This window comes from Mastomys coucha, unplaced genomic scaffold (assembly GCF_008632895.1).
Source record: "Mastomys coucha isolate ucsf_1 unplaced genomic scaffold, UCSF_Mcou_1 pScaffold7, whole genome shotgun sequence".
NCBI classification, from domain to species: domain Eukaryota; kingdom Metazoa; phylum Chordata; class Mammalia; order Rodentia; family Muridae; genus Mastomys; species Mastomys coucha.
This window is the reverse complement of record NW_022196913.1, coordinates 45,390,207-45,409,113: the sequence shown is the minus strand read 5'-3', so window position 1 is coordinate 45,409,113 and position 18,907 is coordinate 45,390,207. Positions and strand designations below refer to the sequence as shown.

The following is an 18,907-nucleotide window of genomic DNA, read 5'->3' as shown; positions in this document are numbered from 1 at the left end:
AAGACAGCTACAATATACTTCTATATAATAATAAATCTTTTTTAAAAAAGATATAAAGCAATTATTCAATATTCAAATAATATTTAAAAGTAAATTGCAGCTATTTAATGAAAAACTTAAGTACAGTCACCATAGATCTGAGAGTGCTTACTTTGTGGACAACTTCAAACTGGTCTCTTGAAAGCTCTATAGCTACTTGCCCAGTAAATGCCATAAGGGAGCATACCCTGGACTCCATACTGAAGGGGTTGCTGAGCGGGGATAGTGGTGGATACTACAGGTCCTGACTGAATGAGCAGAGAGCAACAATGATCCTGGGTAATTTGTTGGTCGCTGTTACTCTAGTGACAAATGATGCAACCTCAAAGCCTGTTTCGCTCTCCCATCTCTGACTGGCTGCACTGTCCCCATTCTGCTTATCTTCTTTACCCCAGAACCCACGCTGAACAGCAGCCTCCAGGGACAGTCGTTTCTGTTCATAGTTTATTGGTGGGAACAAGTCACATGACCAAGCGGTGCCTTGACTGAGCCACATGGGGCGAGGCCAGCCAGGGGAGGGCTGTCAGATTCTGAACAGGAAGGGCTGAAATGGACTCTCCTGCCCTGCGTTAATTCTATTTCTTGGTTAAGCTACAGACTATATTAGTTTCAGTACGGATTAGCAGTCATTTAGAGGAAAGCACTTGCCGTCGATGAATGACTTTCAGGGACCTCACAGGTTTATTTCTGCGGCTTGAATAACTGGAAGATGGAAAGCCTCAAATAATTGAGTTCCTTTCCTTTCCAGAAAGTTTCCATTCCTGGAGTTTCTGTTGTGCAAAGAAGTGAGCAGGGGTTTCCGAGCACCCCGCTGTCGCTGGCGAGAGCATATAGGAGCATCAGGGCACTACCGCAGGCTGACGTGGATCACTATTTACCGTACCCACGTCATCTTAATGTCAGCCACATGTCGTTAGGACAAAGAGCAATCGTGATCTCGAAGAAATTGTGAGAAAAGCAGTCATTCCGCCAAGCTTTGTGTTTACTTGTTTCGCTCCACTCCCAGTTGCAAGAGAATGTCTGTCAGCGGCCAGTGACCTTTCTTCCCTTTTTTCGTTTTTCTTTTTGCTATTAATAATTACAAAGCTGATCTGTTTAGTGGGAGACGTTCAAATTTTTAGAAAATACATATTCCGGGTTGAGGGTGTAGATCAGATGTAGAGTGTTTGCCTAGTACATGCAAGGCCCTGCATTCAATGTCCTGTATCACAAGTAAATTGCTTTATTATGTGTGTGTGTGAGCGAGGAGGGGCGAGACACCTTGTGGGAATCATTTCTCTCTTTCCACTAACATTGGTCCTGGGTCCTGGGGATTGAACTCAGGTCATCGGGCTTGTGAGCAATCACCTGAACCTACTAAGTCATCCTTCAGGCCCATAATAATTCATTTTAAAGGTATGTGTTCATAGTTTCATATCCTTTTAGAGCAGGACTGCCCTTCTTTTAGTTGCTCTCATCCATAAAAAGGTTTTCAAACCATTATGTAGGAATTTGGAAGCCAGGTGGAGATTTGAGCCTTAGTCTGCTTTTTGGATTGTCTGTCTGTCTGTCTGTCTGTTTGTTTGAAGACTGAGTCTCATGTGTTCCAGACTTTCTTCAAACTTGCTGTATAGAGGAGAATAATCTTGAACTGCTGGTCCTCTTGTCTCCAATTCCCGAGTGCTGGGATTCTAGGTACCCAAGCCAGCCAGTACTAGGGATCCAGCCCAGAGCTCTGAGCATGCTAGGCAGGCTCTCTGCCACCTGAGCCGCATCTCCAGACCCTATCCCTGTTCCTCTAACTCAGACACAATACTTCAGTGAGATGCAGCATTCCACAGCTTCGCAGGTGTGTCTCTTAAATCCCATCACATGTAATCACATACATTCCCACATACATTCCCACATGTATGTGCTCATATATACGCCTGCATATGCTAGTGGTGATCGGGGTCTAGGGAGGGTGTCTCCTGCTTCTTTGTTTCTTATCCAAAGAATTGAAAGTAAGAGCTTGCACAGACTTGCAAACAGCAAAATCCCTTCGTTGAGAGCAAAGCGAGATTACAGATTAGAAAGGGATCCAGCGCCAGGGTTGACAATGAGCCTCATGAATGGGAGTGCTCAGAGACTCAGCTAGCTTGGGGCTCAAGAGGAGGGCTCAAGAGGAGGAGGCGCTGGTGACTAAGGAGCAACGTTGGCGTGGTTCTCAGTTTTGATTGTTAGATTAGATTAGATCATGTATTCATTCCGTCTTCTGTGCCTGCCCCTCCCCACAAAGTTTCTTATTATAATCACACGCATGCCTGAATATGTATGGGCTTTAGATGGTAAATAGTGGAGCCACCTGAAAGTCCCCTTGAGGACACAGTTTTGCATCACACCACTTAGAGCCACATCAGCCCCTGTATCTTTTGTGCCCAATATATGTTGGGAATAGAGTTAAATAGAATAGAAACTGTTACATTTTATTGTAATTTTTTAGAAAACCCAGAGATGGGAGTACACATGACATAGTGCCGGGGGTGGGATGGGGGTTCAAGGAGGTTCTGATTTTGCTACATGCATTATTTAGAAAGGTGTGTGAATGCATAGTATGTGCAGGTGAAGGAAGGGACTGCCGAGTGCATCGTTACAAGAGAGGGTGGGTGTGCATAACCCAAAGCCAAGTAGAGCCCCAGGCTAACCTGCCTTCTATGCTTGCCTGCTTCCCATGCCTGTGTGTAAAGAGGGTTTGTATTTCCTATTTCTTTGTATGAATGTATTCATAATTAGACTTGTTTCTTGGTTTAATGTAAAAGATAGTGGCATATTATTTAAATGAAGTAAGAAGTTCCTCTATTAAGAAGTTACTATTCTCTCCATGGCTTGTTTTATATTTACCTTGCCTAGTTTGGACAGTTGCAATCTACTGGGAATTTTAAAATAAACAATACAATTTAAATTTAGCATGCTTCAAAAATTGCCTCAAAGGATAGGTGTGGTTTAGCTGTCTGATTTCCCCTGGTTCCTTTGAAACAACATGGATTATAGCCAATAAAAAGAGAATCTCACAAAGCACTAATCCCACTTTGAACAGTCATGGATAGATCACCCAGCGCAGAGCCAGGGAAGCATCACACTGCCTGTGAGCCTGTTGTGTGTGGACTGACTTCCACAGTGCACAGATGATCTCTAACAATGGCCTCTGTATCACCTCTAGACTTTATGCGTCTAGGAAGGATGTCAGTCAATGTGTAGTAGGGACTCTGTACTGAAACCATTTTTGCTTCATTTTTTTTCACAGGGTGTCCATAAGAATGGACAAAGTGTCTCTCTGCCAGATTCCTTATTGCTGTATCTCATGAGCCTACTTGATCTTGAGGAGGAACCGTGTTTAGTGATGACAAGCCTGTCTTCAGTGTAGCAACGAAAAGGAGGAGGGCCACAAATAAAGAAGTATTTAGATTTCTACTCAACAAGGAAGAGATCTCCGTCAACAACCTCTGCTGGATTACCTTTTCCCAAGATGAACCGATACACCACCATGAGGCAGCTGGGCGACGGCACTTATGGGAGTGTGCTTATGGGCAAGAGCAATGAGTCTGGGGAGCTGGTGGCAATCAAGAGGTGTGTGCACCCTACTGTGGAGTTGGTCCAAAGCTTGGGTGTTTGCTTGAGCACCTGCAGCATCAGGGTGTGAGGTTCAGTCCAGACCACAAGGCAGTTTGATTGATGAGAAACACTGTTCTAGAAAAAATAGAATTACCAAAAAGGAATACACTTATATGAAGGGAAGTCTATATTGCATTAATAAGCCAAGTAAGTCTGAGTTCCCTGCACTTTATGCCCAATACATTTGGGACAAAACTGGAGATAATGAATATTTCTTAAGTTTAAACATGGCAACAGAATAGAACTTACTAATTCTTTAAGAATAAGGTTGGACTTGTCAAATTCAATTCTGAAAGAGATATGCTATTTTCCTGAGTATAAATGGGAGTAAATAGAATCAACTATTAATTATTATATGTTTGATTTATTATATTTTTGCTACATAACAAAATACCCTGAATCTTGATAGTTTAAAATGAGGCTAGGATTTCTTAATCTACTACACTCTTTCTGTGGATCAGGAATTAAGTGCCTACTGAGTGGTTCTGGCTTAATGTCTTATGAGATAACTCAGAAATGGACCAGGGCTGAAGTTGTCAGAAGTTTGGCTGGACTGAAGGATCCTCTCTCAGTTGGTTTCACTATTTCAGTCTGATATGGTTACCTGGTAGACTATGTGGCTTAAACAGCCATTTATTTCTGAAGACAGTAAATCCAAGTTCAGAGCATCAGCAGGGCTGGCCTCTGATGCCTCTCTCTGTGGCCTGGAGCTGGCTGGCTGTGTGTCCATATGTTCTTCCTCTGTGTGTGTGTCCTGATCTGTGTGTGTCTGTGTGTGTGTGTCTGTGTGTCTGGGGGCAGGGCACTCTCCTTTTCTGTTATGGACGTACAGGTCTAGGTCCTCTCTTAAACAATTCCACTGCATGTTAATGACCTCCCAGAGAGTATCTCAGATGAGCACAGTAGTACTCAGCACACAAGAAGCTAAGGCAGGGGAATCATGAGTTCAAAGCTAGGCTGGGCTACTTAGGGAAACACTGTCTCAAAACAGTAACAATAGCAAAGAACTCAGACAAACAAAACTAAAATTGTATTTCTAAACATGGTCACAATTTGAGGGTTTAGGACTTCAGCATAGGAATTTAGGAGTGAGGAAGCACAATGCATCCCATAACGGGCCATGTATTTTCCAATCCACAAAGTTCCACAGACTGAGTGGCTTAAATAAACACCCAGTTCCTTTCATTCATTCATTCATTCATTCATTCATTCATTCATTCATTCATGCCTTGTTGGCATTAAACTCACTGTGTAGAGCTTAAACTAATACCCCTGCCTCCACTTCACACTCACTTATATTACAGGAGTGTGCCACCACACCCAGATTTAAATGACCAATTTATTTTTATAAATTTCTGGATCCTAAAAGTCCTCAGTCCCTAAGGCATTGGCAGAGGTGCATCCTTCTACAGGCGTGAGGAAGGCATCTGCTCTGACCACTCTCTCCTCTCTCCGAGTCTCTGTCTGGTTCTCCCTGCTATAAGGGTGCCTGCCATATCAGGACCAGCCTAATGACCTCACTTTAACTTGACTTCCTCAAATATTGCCACACAGATATATAAAATCCTGGGGTTTAGGACTTTAGTGCATGAATTGTAACCCAAGCACAGCCTGGCTTTTAACTGTGAGTGTCAAGTTGGTGCTGACTGTGGACAACGATCTCACTTCCTCTCCACCTGGGCCTCTTCAGAGACCAGCCCGAACATGCTCGTGACATTGCTGCTGGAGACAAAGTCCACTAAAGAATGAAAATCTAAAAGATAAGTGCTTTAACGGGTACTTTTAAATGTCCCTATCTGAAACATCACGTACATGATAGCATTTTTTATAATAAATCTCCAACTGCCCATTGGTACCAAATAAGTAAGTATATAGTATGGACTAACATGAATAAAAGGTTATTAAATTGACCTAGGGAAATTTAATACCAACTCATCAGTTTTTTAAAACATTCAACAAACAGGAATGAAGAGAAACCCCCATAACATGATGGAGCCTATATACCTTATCAGGGTGGTGGGAAAGGCCGGGAGCAGGGCCCTGAAAGTCGCTCCTCATGCCAAGCAGTTGCTGCCATTCTTCCCGATCCAGATCTCTTCAGAGATCCTAACTGCGCAAGGAGACAGAGCAGAAGAAATGAAGTGTGGGGATCACAGAAACACACATCTGTATATGCACATACATGTGCCAACAACTGTCTGTACATGCACAAACAGACTCATTCATAAAACTATCTCAAAATGCCTGGAAGAAGAGACACAATATTCTTCATGGCCTTGGCTTTTGGAGATGTGGGTAGAAGATTAACATGGGGGACTGGGTGTTGTAGTATCATGGAAGATTATCATCTTTTGACTTTAAGATGACAAAATATTGGTAATTTCTTTGAGGGAGAAAAAAAACAGTGGTTGTTTATACCTTTTAGCTTCCTACAAGGATGATTGGTCTCAGGTGAGAGATCTAAGTAAAGGCTCAGGAGCACTGAGAACTCACCTACTAGAAGTCAGATACACCGAGGGAAGAGAAGGAACCATAATATAGTATTTAGGAGTGCTTTTTAGCAAATAACATGCCAAAAGCTTAACCCAAATAACATATAGGGATTTATTTTTCTCACATAGTAAAAACGTCTTTGTGCACCTGTGCAGGGGATGTAGCTCAGTTGGTAGAGAGCTTGCCCAGCATACCCAAGGCCCTGCGTTTTGTCTTTGATATACAAAATGAGTGTGGTGGTACACACCTGTAATCCCAGCACTTAGGGTACGGAGGCAGAAAGATAAGAAACTCAAGGTTGTCATTAGCTACATAGTACACAGGACACTATGCACACACACATGCACACACACACCTTCTCACAAACAAAGAAAAACTTCATACAGCACAGTTAATTGTTGCACACTTACTATATATTTACTATATATGTGCTCATGACAAAATGAAGACAAGACCAACACATTGCTAAGAATCTACAAGTTACAACATAAATGGGGGGAGTGGAGTGGAAGATTAATCTTGGGAACAAAGACTAATGCCAGCCAACTATCATAGAAGGCTTCTCATAGAGCTGTGGTTCTCAACCTTCCTAATGCTGAGACCCTTGAATTCAGCTCCTCATATTGTGGTGACCCTCAACCACAAAATATTTTTTGTTGCTATTTCATAATTGTAATTTTGCTACTGTGATAACCTGTAATATAAACATTTGATATAAATGATATGTAGATGGTCTTAGGGAACCCCTGTGAAAGGGTCATTCACCACCCCCCAAAAGAGTCACAACCCACAGGTTGAGAACGACTTCCATCGAGGGTGGACTTCATGGATTATTATTGCTGTTATTATTTTAAGGAGGAAGGAAGAATACTTCAACTAATAACATTTCTAGGGAATCACAGGAGCTGAGTAGCTAAGAGCAGTGAGAGGAAGTGGTACAGAGGAGTTGGAGGAGCCTAAAGTTGGAATCCCAGGGAAGGAGTTGCAGATCTTTAGAACTAAAAGTCCATAAAGTACTTGAAACAGAAAACCTAACTCAGGATTTTAGGACAGTCCCTTGAGTGGAGACAAGCATGTGAAGACAGCACAGATGGGCCAGAGCTATCTGGCAGAGCTATCTACCGGCTGGAGCATGACACTGACACCCCTTAGGAAGGTATTGAAGCAAAAAGGGTACCATATTAATAAGCCTGAAAGAAGAGTTAAGATTGTACAAGTCAGAGCTAAGTCACAGTGTCTATTGAATTATAAAAGGTACCTTGGATATGTTTTTACCTGAGTTCTGAAGACCAGATACATTTAATATATATATATATATATATATATATATATATATATATATATATATATATATTGTGTGTACTATTATGGCATGCCACAGTGTGTCCATGGAAGTCCACGGACAGCGTGTGGGAGTCAGGTATTTCCTCCTTCCATTAGTCTAGGGGTCTCTGACTCTGCTATCAGGCTTGGTAGCAATTTCCCTACTGAGCCATCTCACCAATCTCAAGATACTTTCACACTTCTGAAATCGAATTGGAAAGAATTGGCATTTCAAATGTGCACTTTGGGATAGTGTAATCATTTTATTAAACTAGTTTTCTTATATGGCTTTATTTGAATTGATTTTCACTTTAAAGCCATGATGTTAGACTTATCTTTTGGAAAGTAAAAACTTTCTAGAAACCTATCTCCCTGAGGAGTACCTGTGAGTAGGTTGTGAAGTTCAGTAAGCCACTTCTTAAGCTCCCTTAGGGCCTGGATGAGTCTCAGTGAAGTTCTGGTTCCATAAGGGTACTTTTAAAGTACTAGCAGTGACACTCTTCATGTCCTGCTGACTCAAAGATAATTCATAAAATAAGAATAGCCTCTAAGTTTTCAATATGCTTTGTAGTACAGGAGCATGTCTCTATGGAAAGGCATTTGAGCCACGGAGAGGCCATCCAAGGCCGAACATCCATGAGCAGCTGAGCAAAGGTTTGTGCCCAGGCTGTGCAGTCATCCCTTGACCTTCCTTTAGCTGTCAATCCCATGCCGATTTCCCATATGTGCACTATAACTTTATGAGGCCCTGCTTTATAGCAATCAGCCCAGTTAATTGAGTAAGTCTGAGCTTCCTGGTGATCCATAAATCATCTGTAGATTGTGTCAGTTCCTCTTTTCTGTGATAAAATACTGGACAAAGGCAACTGAGGGACGGAAGGTTTATTTTTGCCTCTTGGTTGGAGGAGGGGTTCAGTCTGTCATAGCAGAGAAGGCAAGGTGACGACAGGCTGGACATTAATACCTCGGCTATTATGGCATAGAGCGAGATGAATTCTGGTGCTCAGTTCTTTTTTACTTTCTTTTTATTCAGCCCAGGATCCCAGCCTATGGGTTGGTGCCACCCACATTCAGGATGTGTTTTCCCCTCTTTGGTTGCATCCTTCTGGAAACATTCTCATATACACACACCAGGAGGTGTGTTTCCTTGATGGTTCTGAATGCAGCTAAGTTGACTGTGAAGACCAACCATCACACAGTCAGACTAATAAATATGGTCAAGGACTTTGTTGGGTAGTTTGGTTTGGATTGGTTTGGTTTGGTGTCGGGGAGGTTGTTTTGTTTTGAGACAAGGTCTCACTATGCAGTTTTGGCAGTCTGGAACTCACTATGTAGACCAGAGCTCTGCCTGCCTCTGTCCCAAGTGCTGGGAAAGTTAAGGTAAAGGGGCCAACAACACACCGTATTTGAGCACAATGGACACCTTCTTGCCTAGCACAGAGTAGTTCTTGTCTCCTGTTTCTTTTGATGATTAAAAATCCATTCACATAAAAATACAGTCTAAAAAAGAAAAATATAACCTATCTGTTGTGTGTGTGGCAGAGTTACTTTATCATGCTAATCAGAGATCTGCTGTCCCTAATGAGAGAGGGTAAGTAAAATTTCAAAGGCTCTGGGGTCAGATCCTACCCACCACCCTGATCCCACAAGGGAAAAGAAGGAAAGGAAAGAAAAGGAAAGGGAAGGGAAGGGAAGACCACTCTGTCCAAATTTGGATCACTTGTGGATTTGTTTTGTTTTTGTTTCTTTCCCTGGTTTAAATTATTCTATGGCTTCTTACCCAAAGCTGAAGTAGTAATGTAAAGTTGTCAGGTCAAATCCTTCGCTGAATTTGCTACCAAACTTTGTAACTCCCACCCTACTCCACCTCTGAAATATAGCGTCAGTGTTTATCTTTTAAGCTGCAGAAAGAACGGAAACTTGCAAAGGGAAATCACACTTTAAAAAAAAATCACAATTGACTAAAATGGTTAGGAACTCACTCAGAAAGGAAGCTCCAGGGCCAGCATAATTGTGTTGAAGCAGAATGGTGGGTCAGACCTGGCACCTCTGAGCCCAGACCTGGCACTATGAGATGCGAGCAGAGAGGAGGAAGAGTGTTACCTAAAGTGAAGCCATACTCAAGAGCACCAGAGGTTGGTTGTGAAATTTGTTTCTTGCAGCCTCCAGTCCTGAACACTAAATATTCCCTCATCTATTTCAGGATGAAGAGAAAGTTCTATTCTTGGGATGAGTGTATGAACTTGCGAGAAGTTAAGGTAAAGGGGCCAGCAGCACGCCATATCTGAGCACAGCCACAAGATCATTCTAGGGCCGTGGTTCTCAACCTTCCTGACACTGCAGCCCTTTAACACCATTCCTCATGCTGTGGTGACCTCCAACCATAAAACTACTTCATTGCTACTTCATAACTGTAATTTTGCTGCTGTTATGAATCATAATCTAAATGCTTGATATGTAAGGTATCTGATATGCGACCCCTAAAAGGGTAGTGACCTACAGGTTGAGAATTGCCGTCCTAGACTCTTAGAAACGCATCTTAAAGATTACTGCATCCACTCCTTTCCTTTACATTTCTGAAGTCCTCACTCCCATGTTAGTGGGGAACAGAAAGCAAGGCCTTATATTTAAAGATGACTTCAAAAATTACACTCTCAATGGAAAAGCAAGCTTTTAAATCATGGCATATGTTTTCTTGTGTTTTATGCTGTGTGACTTGGGTGAGATTTTTTTTCGATACTTTGCCTGGTGTCTGACATGGGTAAATCAGAAAGAAAAGGTTAGACCTGCCTTAGAAAAGGGAAAATGACCAGCTAGCAGCTGCTGTCACTTGACATTCATTGCTTAAATCATTTAATGTTTGCTTTCAATGAATGCCCCAAGATCTTTTTTAAATTTCTGTAGATCTTGGAACGTGTAACTTATTAATGACTCTAAAAGAAATAGACAGGTACCCGAGGTCTTAGCATGAGTAAGGTCTTGTCGATCTCTATAAATGTGGTTTAGAAATTATACTGCTGTCCTGTCTTACAGTCCCTGAAGAAACTCAATCATGCCAATGTGATTAAACTAAAAGAAGTTATCAGAGAAAATGACCATCTTTATTTTATATTTGAATATATGAAAGAAAACCTCTATCAGCTAATGAAAGACAGGTACGTCTTTATTTTATGAAAAGTATATTTTCCCTGCCATTTTTTCCCCATGAGTCCCTTGAATTCTTTCAGTGCCTCACCCTTGATGATGTGCTGGTTTATAACTTGACGAGGTAGACTTCAATGGACTGATGCTATTATCTCATCAAATGGTAGCACTCAACACTGAAGAACCAGCTATGACATCGCTACCACTCTCCAGTGCACTGCATTTCCTCGGCAGCAAACGCAAAGACATCATACAAACGTTTAATCACCCTCCCCTTTCAAAATGAAGATGATCAGCAGCCTTATGCTCGAGAGTCGAGCTGGCTTTAGGCAAAACTGAAGACCTTGTCTTCATTGCTCTTTCAGGCATCTTATAAAGAGTTGTGAATAAATGAAGAAAGGAATAAAGTAGCTTTGAAGAAAAGATGAGCCAGGAGCTGGGGAAAAGGCTCAGTGAGTAAAGTGCCCTCAGAGCGAGCTATGGGGAGCCTCAGGAGCCATGTAGGAAAGGCAGGTGGATGGCAGTGACCCTAAAATGAGGGAGGAAGACAGACGGGGCTCTGGACCTCATTTGTCAGACAGTCTGGCCAACGAGTGAACTCCTGATTCAGTGGCAGACCCTGTTTCAAAGAAACAAGGCAGAGAGGGATGAATGAAGACATCCAACCCTAACCTCTGGCCTGTACAAGCAAATACACACCCACATCTGTCCACCACAAACTAGCTGATAAAGTCATCAGAGATAAATGAGTCATAAAACTAAGTAACCAGCTGAAAAGAAATTCTCACTTTACTACTCAGGTATTGATCATTTTAGTTGGTGGCCTGACAAATTAATTTTTGTACCTTTAATTTGATCCTCATTGGGACTTATCAAGGGCATTATCTAAATGCCACATCTAAGATAGTAGCCAGCCACTATCATATGGCCTCATATGACTTTAGAGCCCTTACAATTATTAAAATAAACTGTGCTATAATGCTAATTAAATTGTACACCAAGTTTTGGAAACTTAGTATGAAAAAAATATATAAATGATTTTATATTAGCCAGGCATGGTAACGTCACACTTGTAATCCTAGCACTTGGGAGACGGAGGAAGAAAGACCAGAAGACAGAGTATGTAGCTATGTACATACTATGTAGCACCTTTAAGGATACACTGGGCTGTGTAAGACCAGATCTCACAACTGATTGTATGTTGAAATAAATGCATTTTTGAAACTAAGTGGAAAGATAGAGACAGGAGAAAGACCCAAAAATGGGATCTAAGAAGTAAAAAGTAATGGAGTTTCTATGGTGTAATAATAGATGGTTATAGATAAAGTCACAAATTGCACAGTTTGAGACATAGGAGAAGGGATTTTGAAGTTTTTACCATAAATTATAAGTGTTTGAAACATAAATTCTTACCCTGATTTAATTGTTATATAGTGCATACATATGTAAGATTTTCATATACCACATTATATGTATTTTTTATTTTTTATATTTAGATAAATATGTACTTTTGATAGGTTTATACATCAGTCAAAGTAAACTTAAAAATTTTAAGTAAGTTTAATGTTTCCTGTTTCATTTGCTTTCTGTTAAACGTTGCTGCTGGAAAAATTAAACATGGCTTTCATGTGTAGCTCTTACCTGTATTCTTATTGGATAGTATCAGTATGCAGTATGAAACTGGAGCATGCTGGGACATAGTAGTACAAGCTTGGAATCCCAGCATTGGGGAGGCTGAGGCAAGAGGGTGGTAAGTTCAAGGCCAGCCTGAGCTATACAGCAAGACTCTGTCTTAAAACAACAACAGGGACCTAAAACATGCAGGTCTTATTCTCAAAGCCTGAGTAGTTTTTTATTGATATTGGTAGTTTTCCCGGGGTATTATCCTCTTACTGGGACAGTTTAGATTTTAACTCCTGAATATTTTTATAAGGCATTGGCTGTTGGATTTGAGGCTTTCTGAAACATCAAAATCGCTGAAACAATGAAAATCGCGGTTTCACCTTTAAACCTACAGCAGTTTGAACTCCAGCTCTGTTCATGTACTTTTAGCCAGTAGAGAGAGGTTACCAGGCACTAGGAGCATTGGCCTTCTCGAACTCCAGCTCTGTTCATGTACTTTTAGCCAGTAGAGAGAGGCTACCGGGCACCAAGAGCATTGGCCTTCTTCAGTTTTGCTTGGTTAACAGACTATTCATTTCTTCCAGAAACAAACTGTTCCCTGAGTCCGTCATCAGAAATATTATGTATCAAATACTGCAGGGGCTGGCATTTATCCATAAGCACGGTGAGTTTCTTGGTAGTCTTATTTTCCTGCCTATGTCCATAGGGTATCATCAAGACCGCACATAGTAATAATGTGTCTTCTGCAGAGTTATGTCTGATTTTGTCATCTAATCATGATTTTTTTTTATAATTGTGCATAGATGTCTATTATCTATAACAGGCCTTTTAGAAGTTTGGTCACCAGTCTCCTGCCTCACACCCCTACGCTAAACTCAACTAGAGAAACATTAACAAAACAAAAACAAAAAACAAAAGTCTGTCTTGTGAGAGTTTTTGCAGGTTAGGGAACGAATTCTCTTTCTAGACTTAAGTTGAAAGTAACCAGTTTTATGCATTGCACAGAGAACAGCAGCCATGGTGGTAATGATGCCAGGCTGCAGGGGACCCCATCCTGGAGAAACCCTAAGTGGTGCTGCCAGTTTTGTGCTGCTAAAGAGGGCAAGCGATGTGATTTCAGGTTATGGCTGATTTTGTTTTTCTGTGGCATTCTGCCGTTCTGTTTGGACAGAAGGTGCTGTGGGGTTTGTTTTGGTTGGTTGGTGGGTTTGTGTGTGTGTGTCGGGGGGGTGCTTTTTGCCCTGGGGACCTGTTCCCTTTCTGTTCTCTCAATGACAGTCTTCCCTTCAAACTTATTTTGGAAAGGGTTGGAAGCCTTTGATCAAGCACAGCTGCTCACAGGGATTTAAATGATGTATAGTGCCTACGTGCGGGCTTTTATAGTTGTCCTTAGCATTTGCATGTAGTTACATCTATGAGTGGAATGGAAGCTAGTATTTATTTTCTATGAATCTCTTGCTGGTTTACTTTATGTGATTTTGTATATCCATCAAGTTAAAATAACTATTGGCTCAGACATCTGAAACGTTTGGTGTTATTGAATGTCTAGTTAGAATCACTGACCATTTGGGTATTTAGTGGAAAAGGTGTGTAGGTTTGTATCATGGTATTGCTGTACTTGGAACCTAGGTAGGCAATGGTCAAAAATGTTGAAACCCAGAGGGCTCAGCCTCCAACCTCCACAAAAACCCTTGGTACTAACCACAGTTCTTTTCCCTGGTGGGGTCTTCAGAAGTCAGTGCCTGAGCCCACTTCAGGGAGGAATCCCCCTTAAAGCTGACTCACAAGGAAAGACCTTGTGGTTTCCTTAACCATGCCCCATCCCCTCGGGGCTGCCCACTAGCCTCTGCAATGGACCATCTATTTTATATCGAGTCAGTAATAATAAGGATTCTCATTATTGGCTTTTTCAAAGACTTAGCCACCAGGGGAAAGTGAACTGCTAAATAAATGAGGAGATTAGTTCAAATGTTTGGATCTCTTTTGCCCAGTGAACTTTTCAAATATGTGATTAACCTCAGGGAATCTTGTGTCAGGCCTCTATCTGTGTGTCTTCCTTCTCGTCTGTTACACAGTAGTGATAACAGTACATCCAAATTCTGTAGGTGGTAGAGAAATACCAGGGGGTACTTACAGAGTGTCATTAACTATCCTTTGTACTGTAACTCAAAACAAAAAAAAACAAAAACAAAAACTATCCCTTGTACACACCCACTGAAGCCAAACATTAAAACTACAAGTCAAATGGGCAGTTGTTTTTAATGCTCTCCCATGTCATGTGAACCTTCCTCTAAATTATTTTGCAAGCAAGTTCCCACATCCCTTTACTTCCTCCGCAGAAAGTGTCTCCTCCCCTAAGCCTGAGCTGCTGAATAGGAGGGTGTGGTTATCCTTATATAAAGCAATAAGTCACACAACGATAATAATAAACATGATTACTTAGTGTGTTTTTCTCTCTTGCTTGCCCAGGCTTTTTTCACAGGGACATGAAACCTGAAAACTTGCTCTGCATGGGTCCAGAGCTAGTGAAGATTGCTGATTTTGGACTTGCAAGAGAATTAAGATCACAGCCACCATATACTGACTATGTGTCTACCAGATGGTAACATTTATGTCAAAGTTTTCCTACGTTGCACATCTTTCTAGATGATCCATATTGGGTATTTAAAACATAGTGTAGACATTTTATGTCCTTTATAGAGAGGGACCAACTGGCTTGGGGTTATTCCACTAGTGAAACAAAAGAAGGAAAAAAATTTTCCACTCAACCTTTTAATAACACTGAATACCTACTATGTGCTAAACATTACCATAGGCATTAGGAACATAAGGCCACACAAATAAGTTAAATGGTATGAGTTACCAAAATCAATGTCATAGTCCCAATTGCCCATAGGGCATTCCACCCAAGGGAAGGCTATTCAGCAGAAGAAGGGGAAAGTCTACCATGGCGCACAGCACCATGGTACTTCTCAGAGGTAATGCTGAGAGTAAGAGGCCACACAGAAAAAGACCTTCTACTAAATGCAGTCATTTGTATAGAGTGTAAGGCTAGGGAAAGCTGTGGGTTTGTGTCACAATGGTGATGCAATGACTCTTTGAGGTACCAATGGCATTCATTTCTTGATCTAGTTGTTGGACCTGTGAGTGTGCCCTATTTGTGGAAAATTTAGCAAGTTGTGAGCTTAAGTGCACTTTCCTGTATGTATATTTGTAAAATCAAGTGTGCACATATGTCTTATGGTGGTACATTATCATAAACAAAATAATATATGGGGAAGAGATAGGAAGTTAGGATCAGTGAGGAGGGAAAGGGAATACACACACACACACACATATATATATAATATATATACATATATATATAATACACACACACATATATATAACATATATATGTATATATATAATACACACACACACACACACACATATATATATATATATATATATATATATATATATATATATATATATATATATATATATATATATATATATATATATATACATACATACATACAGAGACAAGGTTTCTGTGTAGCCCTGGCTGTCCTGGAACTCACTATGTATACCAGACAGACTGGCTGCAAACTCAGAGATCTGCCTGCCTCTGCCTCACCAATGCTGGGACTGAGAGCATGCGTCACCTCAAGTTGTGGTGCTTTGTAACAGTAGCCTTGAAATTAGGAACACGTGTTTTTTGAAGGAAATATTCCAACAACAGTCTTCAAAGGCAAACAAAATATACCTTCGGTTAAAAAAAAAAAAAGATACTTTTCTGTTTATCAAGAGAAGCCAACGAACATATATGCTGTCTAGCACAAGTGGCCAGCATTGCTGGCATAGTGCAGGCCAGAACACACCAGTGTCCCAGGCAATGTATGCATTTGAAAAGTTAGTGAATGTATAAAAAACTAATAGGTAAATGAGGTCAGCCTGATCTACACAGTGAGTCCCAGGGCAGCCAGAGTTACACAAAGGAACCCTATCTCAGTAATGCATGCCCATATGCACGCGCACACAGAATGGAACTGTGTCATTTAGGAAGATGGATTGAGCTGGAGTTCATCATGTTAAGTGACATAAGCCAGGCTCAGGTAGACAGTGTTCGATAGAAGGACATCAGTGAGGGTTGGGGGCAGGGGTGTTACAGGGGCTTGCCACTTGCCTCTGCTCTTGTAAATTAAAAATAGTATTATCTATATGAGGAAGTGTAATGATAACATGAACATTTTCAATGTAATTTGTAAAAGGGGGGCAGCAACCCTCTACTCAAGGACAATCCATCCATCTTTCCTTTCCTTGCCTGCATGTGGATACATGCACACATGATGGTTTTGTCTATAGTTCTTTCTGAATATTTCAGAGGGCACTTACCTTCCTGATTATCCATGTGAAGACCTACCCCGAGCCACATGACGATTTCTCTACATTTCTAGCCACTAACAAGGAAATAGATGGTCAGGAAATAGATATCTCACCCAGAGTCCCTGGTACACAGAAGGGGCTGTGTCCATGGGCCTTGTTTGGAAACTGTGAGCCAGCAGTTGACTCCTGCTGTCCATTGCCCTGTTTTGAGTGACATCACACTTGAAACAGCATTTTCTGTACTGTTTTCTGTTTTCACAGGTACCGTGCTCCTGAAGTCTTACTGAGGTCCTCGGTGTACAGCTCTCCCATTGATGTGTGGGCCGTGGGAAGTATAATGGCCGAGCTATATACATTTAGACCACTTTTTCCAGGGACAAGTGAAGTTGATGAGATCTTTAAAATTTGCCAAGTGTTAGGGACTCCCAAAAAAGTAAGTACCCTGGTCCCTGAGTGTCCCTGGCCTCTGATTGTCCCTCACTTGCTACTTTGCTTTTTTCCTTATTTCTTACTTTAGCAAACATGTGTTATATTTTCAGTTTCGAATACCTTTATACTTAGTGGTTTTTTACAAACATTACGTTCTTATTGGGGAGCAATAAAGATTGCAAGAAGTCAGCATCCCACCAGATTCAAATGGGGGAAAACTGTTTGAGTCTTTTTTTTTTTTTTAGTAGTAGTAATTTTTTTTAATTAGATGTTTTCTTTATTTACATGTCATACATCATCTCCTTTCCAAGGTTCCCCTCTGAAAAAAATAAAATAAAATAAAATAAAACAAAAACAAACCCCTGTTCCCTCCCCCTTCCCCCTGCTCACCGCCCCACCCTCTCCTGCTTCCTGGCCCTGGCATTCCCCTACACTGGGGCATAGAACCTTCACAGGGCCAAGGGCCTCTCCTCCCATTGATGACTAACTAAGCCCATCTTCTGCTATACATATGCAGCTGGAGCCATGAGTCCCACCATGTGTACTCTTTGGTTGGTAGTTTAGTCTGTGGGAGCTATGAGGGTACTAGTTAGTTTATATTGTTGTTTGTCCTAAGGGGCTGCAAACCCTTCAGCTCCTTGGGTCCTTTATCTAGCTCCTTCATTGGGGATCTTGTACTCAGTCCAATGGATGGCTGTGAGCCTCTATTTCTGTATTACTTGGATACTGTCAGAGGCCTCTCAGGAGACAGCTATAACAGGCTCCTGTCAGCCGTCCACAATCCACTGGCCGGCATCCACAATAGTGTCTGGATTTGATGACTGAATATGGGAAGGATTCAGAGGTGGAACAGTCTCTGGATTGTCCTTCCTTCAGTCTCTGCTCCACTGGATGGTTTAGCTCCTTTGTCAAAGATCAAGTGGCCATAGTTTTGTGGGTTCATTTCTGGGTCTTCAATTCTATTCCATTGATCTACCTGCCTCTCACTGTACCAATACCATGCAGTTTTTATCACAATTGCTCTGTAGTACACCTTAAGGTTCGGGATGGTGATTCCACCAGAGATTCCTCTATTGTTAAGAATAGTTTTGGCTATCCTGGGTTTTTTGTTATTCCAGATGAATTTGCAAATTGCTCTTTCTAAGTCTGTGAAGAAATGAGTTAGAATTTTGATGAGTATTGCATTGAATCTGTAGATTGCTTTCAGCAAAATGGCCATTTTTACTATATTAATCCTGCCAATCCACAAGCATGGGACATCTTTCCATCTTGTGAGAAATTGAAGGAAGTTCAATTTCCTTCTTCAGAGACTTGAAGTTCTTGTCATACAGATCTTTTACATGCTTAGTTAGAATCACACCAAGGGATTTTATATTATTTGTGACTATTGTGAAGGGTGTTGTTTCCCTAATGTCTTTCTCAGCCTGTTTATCCTTTGTGTAGAAGAAGGCCAATGATTTGCTTGAGTTAATTTTATATCCAGCTCCTTTGCTGATGTTGTTTATCAGGTTTAGGAGCTCTCTGGTGGAATTTTTGGGGTCACTTAAAGTATACTATCATATCATCAGCAAATAGTGATAATTTGACGTCTGCCTTTCCAAGTTGTATCCCTTTGATCTCCTTTTGTTGTCTAATTGCTCTTTAAGTACAATATTTAATAGGTAGGGAGAGAGTGGGCAGCCTTGTCTAGTCTCTGTTTTTAGTGGAATTGCTTCAGGTTTCTCTCCATTTAGTTTGATGTTGGCTTCTGGTTGGCTGTATATTGCTTTTACTATGTTTAAGTATAGACCTTGAATTCCTGATCTTTCCAATACTTTTATCATGAAGGGATGTTGGATTTTGTCAAATGCTTTCT

At 41.1% G+C, this 18,907-nt stretch overlaps 1 protein-coding gene across 7 annotated transcripts in view; it reads left to right on the top strand.

Annotated features, from left to right (window-relative positions):
• The window catches only part of Mak (male germ cell associated kinase), a 52,413-nt gene that overhangs the window by 5,780 nt on the left and 27,726 nt on the right, over positions 1-18,907 (top strand). For 6 of the 7 annotated variants that reach the window (XM_031358237.1, XM_031358236.1, XM_031358235.1 and 3 more), the window contains exons 2-7: positions 3,302-3,624; positions 9,689-9,743; positions 10,519-10,640; positions 12,837-12,916; positions 14,722-14,854; positions 16,885-17,056. In XM_031358237.1, the coding sequence (XP_031214097.1) occupies positions 3,524-3,624; positions 9,689-9,743; positions 10,519-10,640; positions 12,837-12,916; positions 14,722-14,854; positions 16,885-17,056 (663 nt within the window). In that variant the 5' untranslated portion in view covers positions 3,302-3,523. Of the gene's footprint in view, positions 1-787; positions 988-3,301; positions 3,625-9,688; positions 9,744-10,518; positions 10,641-12,836; positions 12,917-14,721; positions 14,855-16,884; positions 17,057-18,907 lie in introns of all 7 variants that reach the window. The other variant, XM_031358233.1, reaches the window with a different exon arrangement.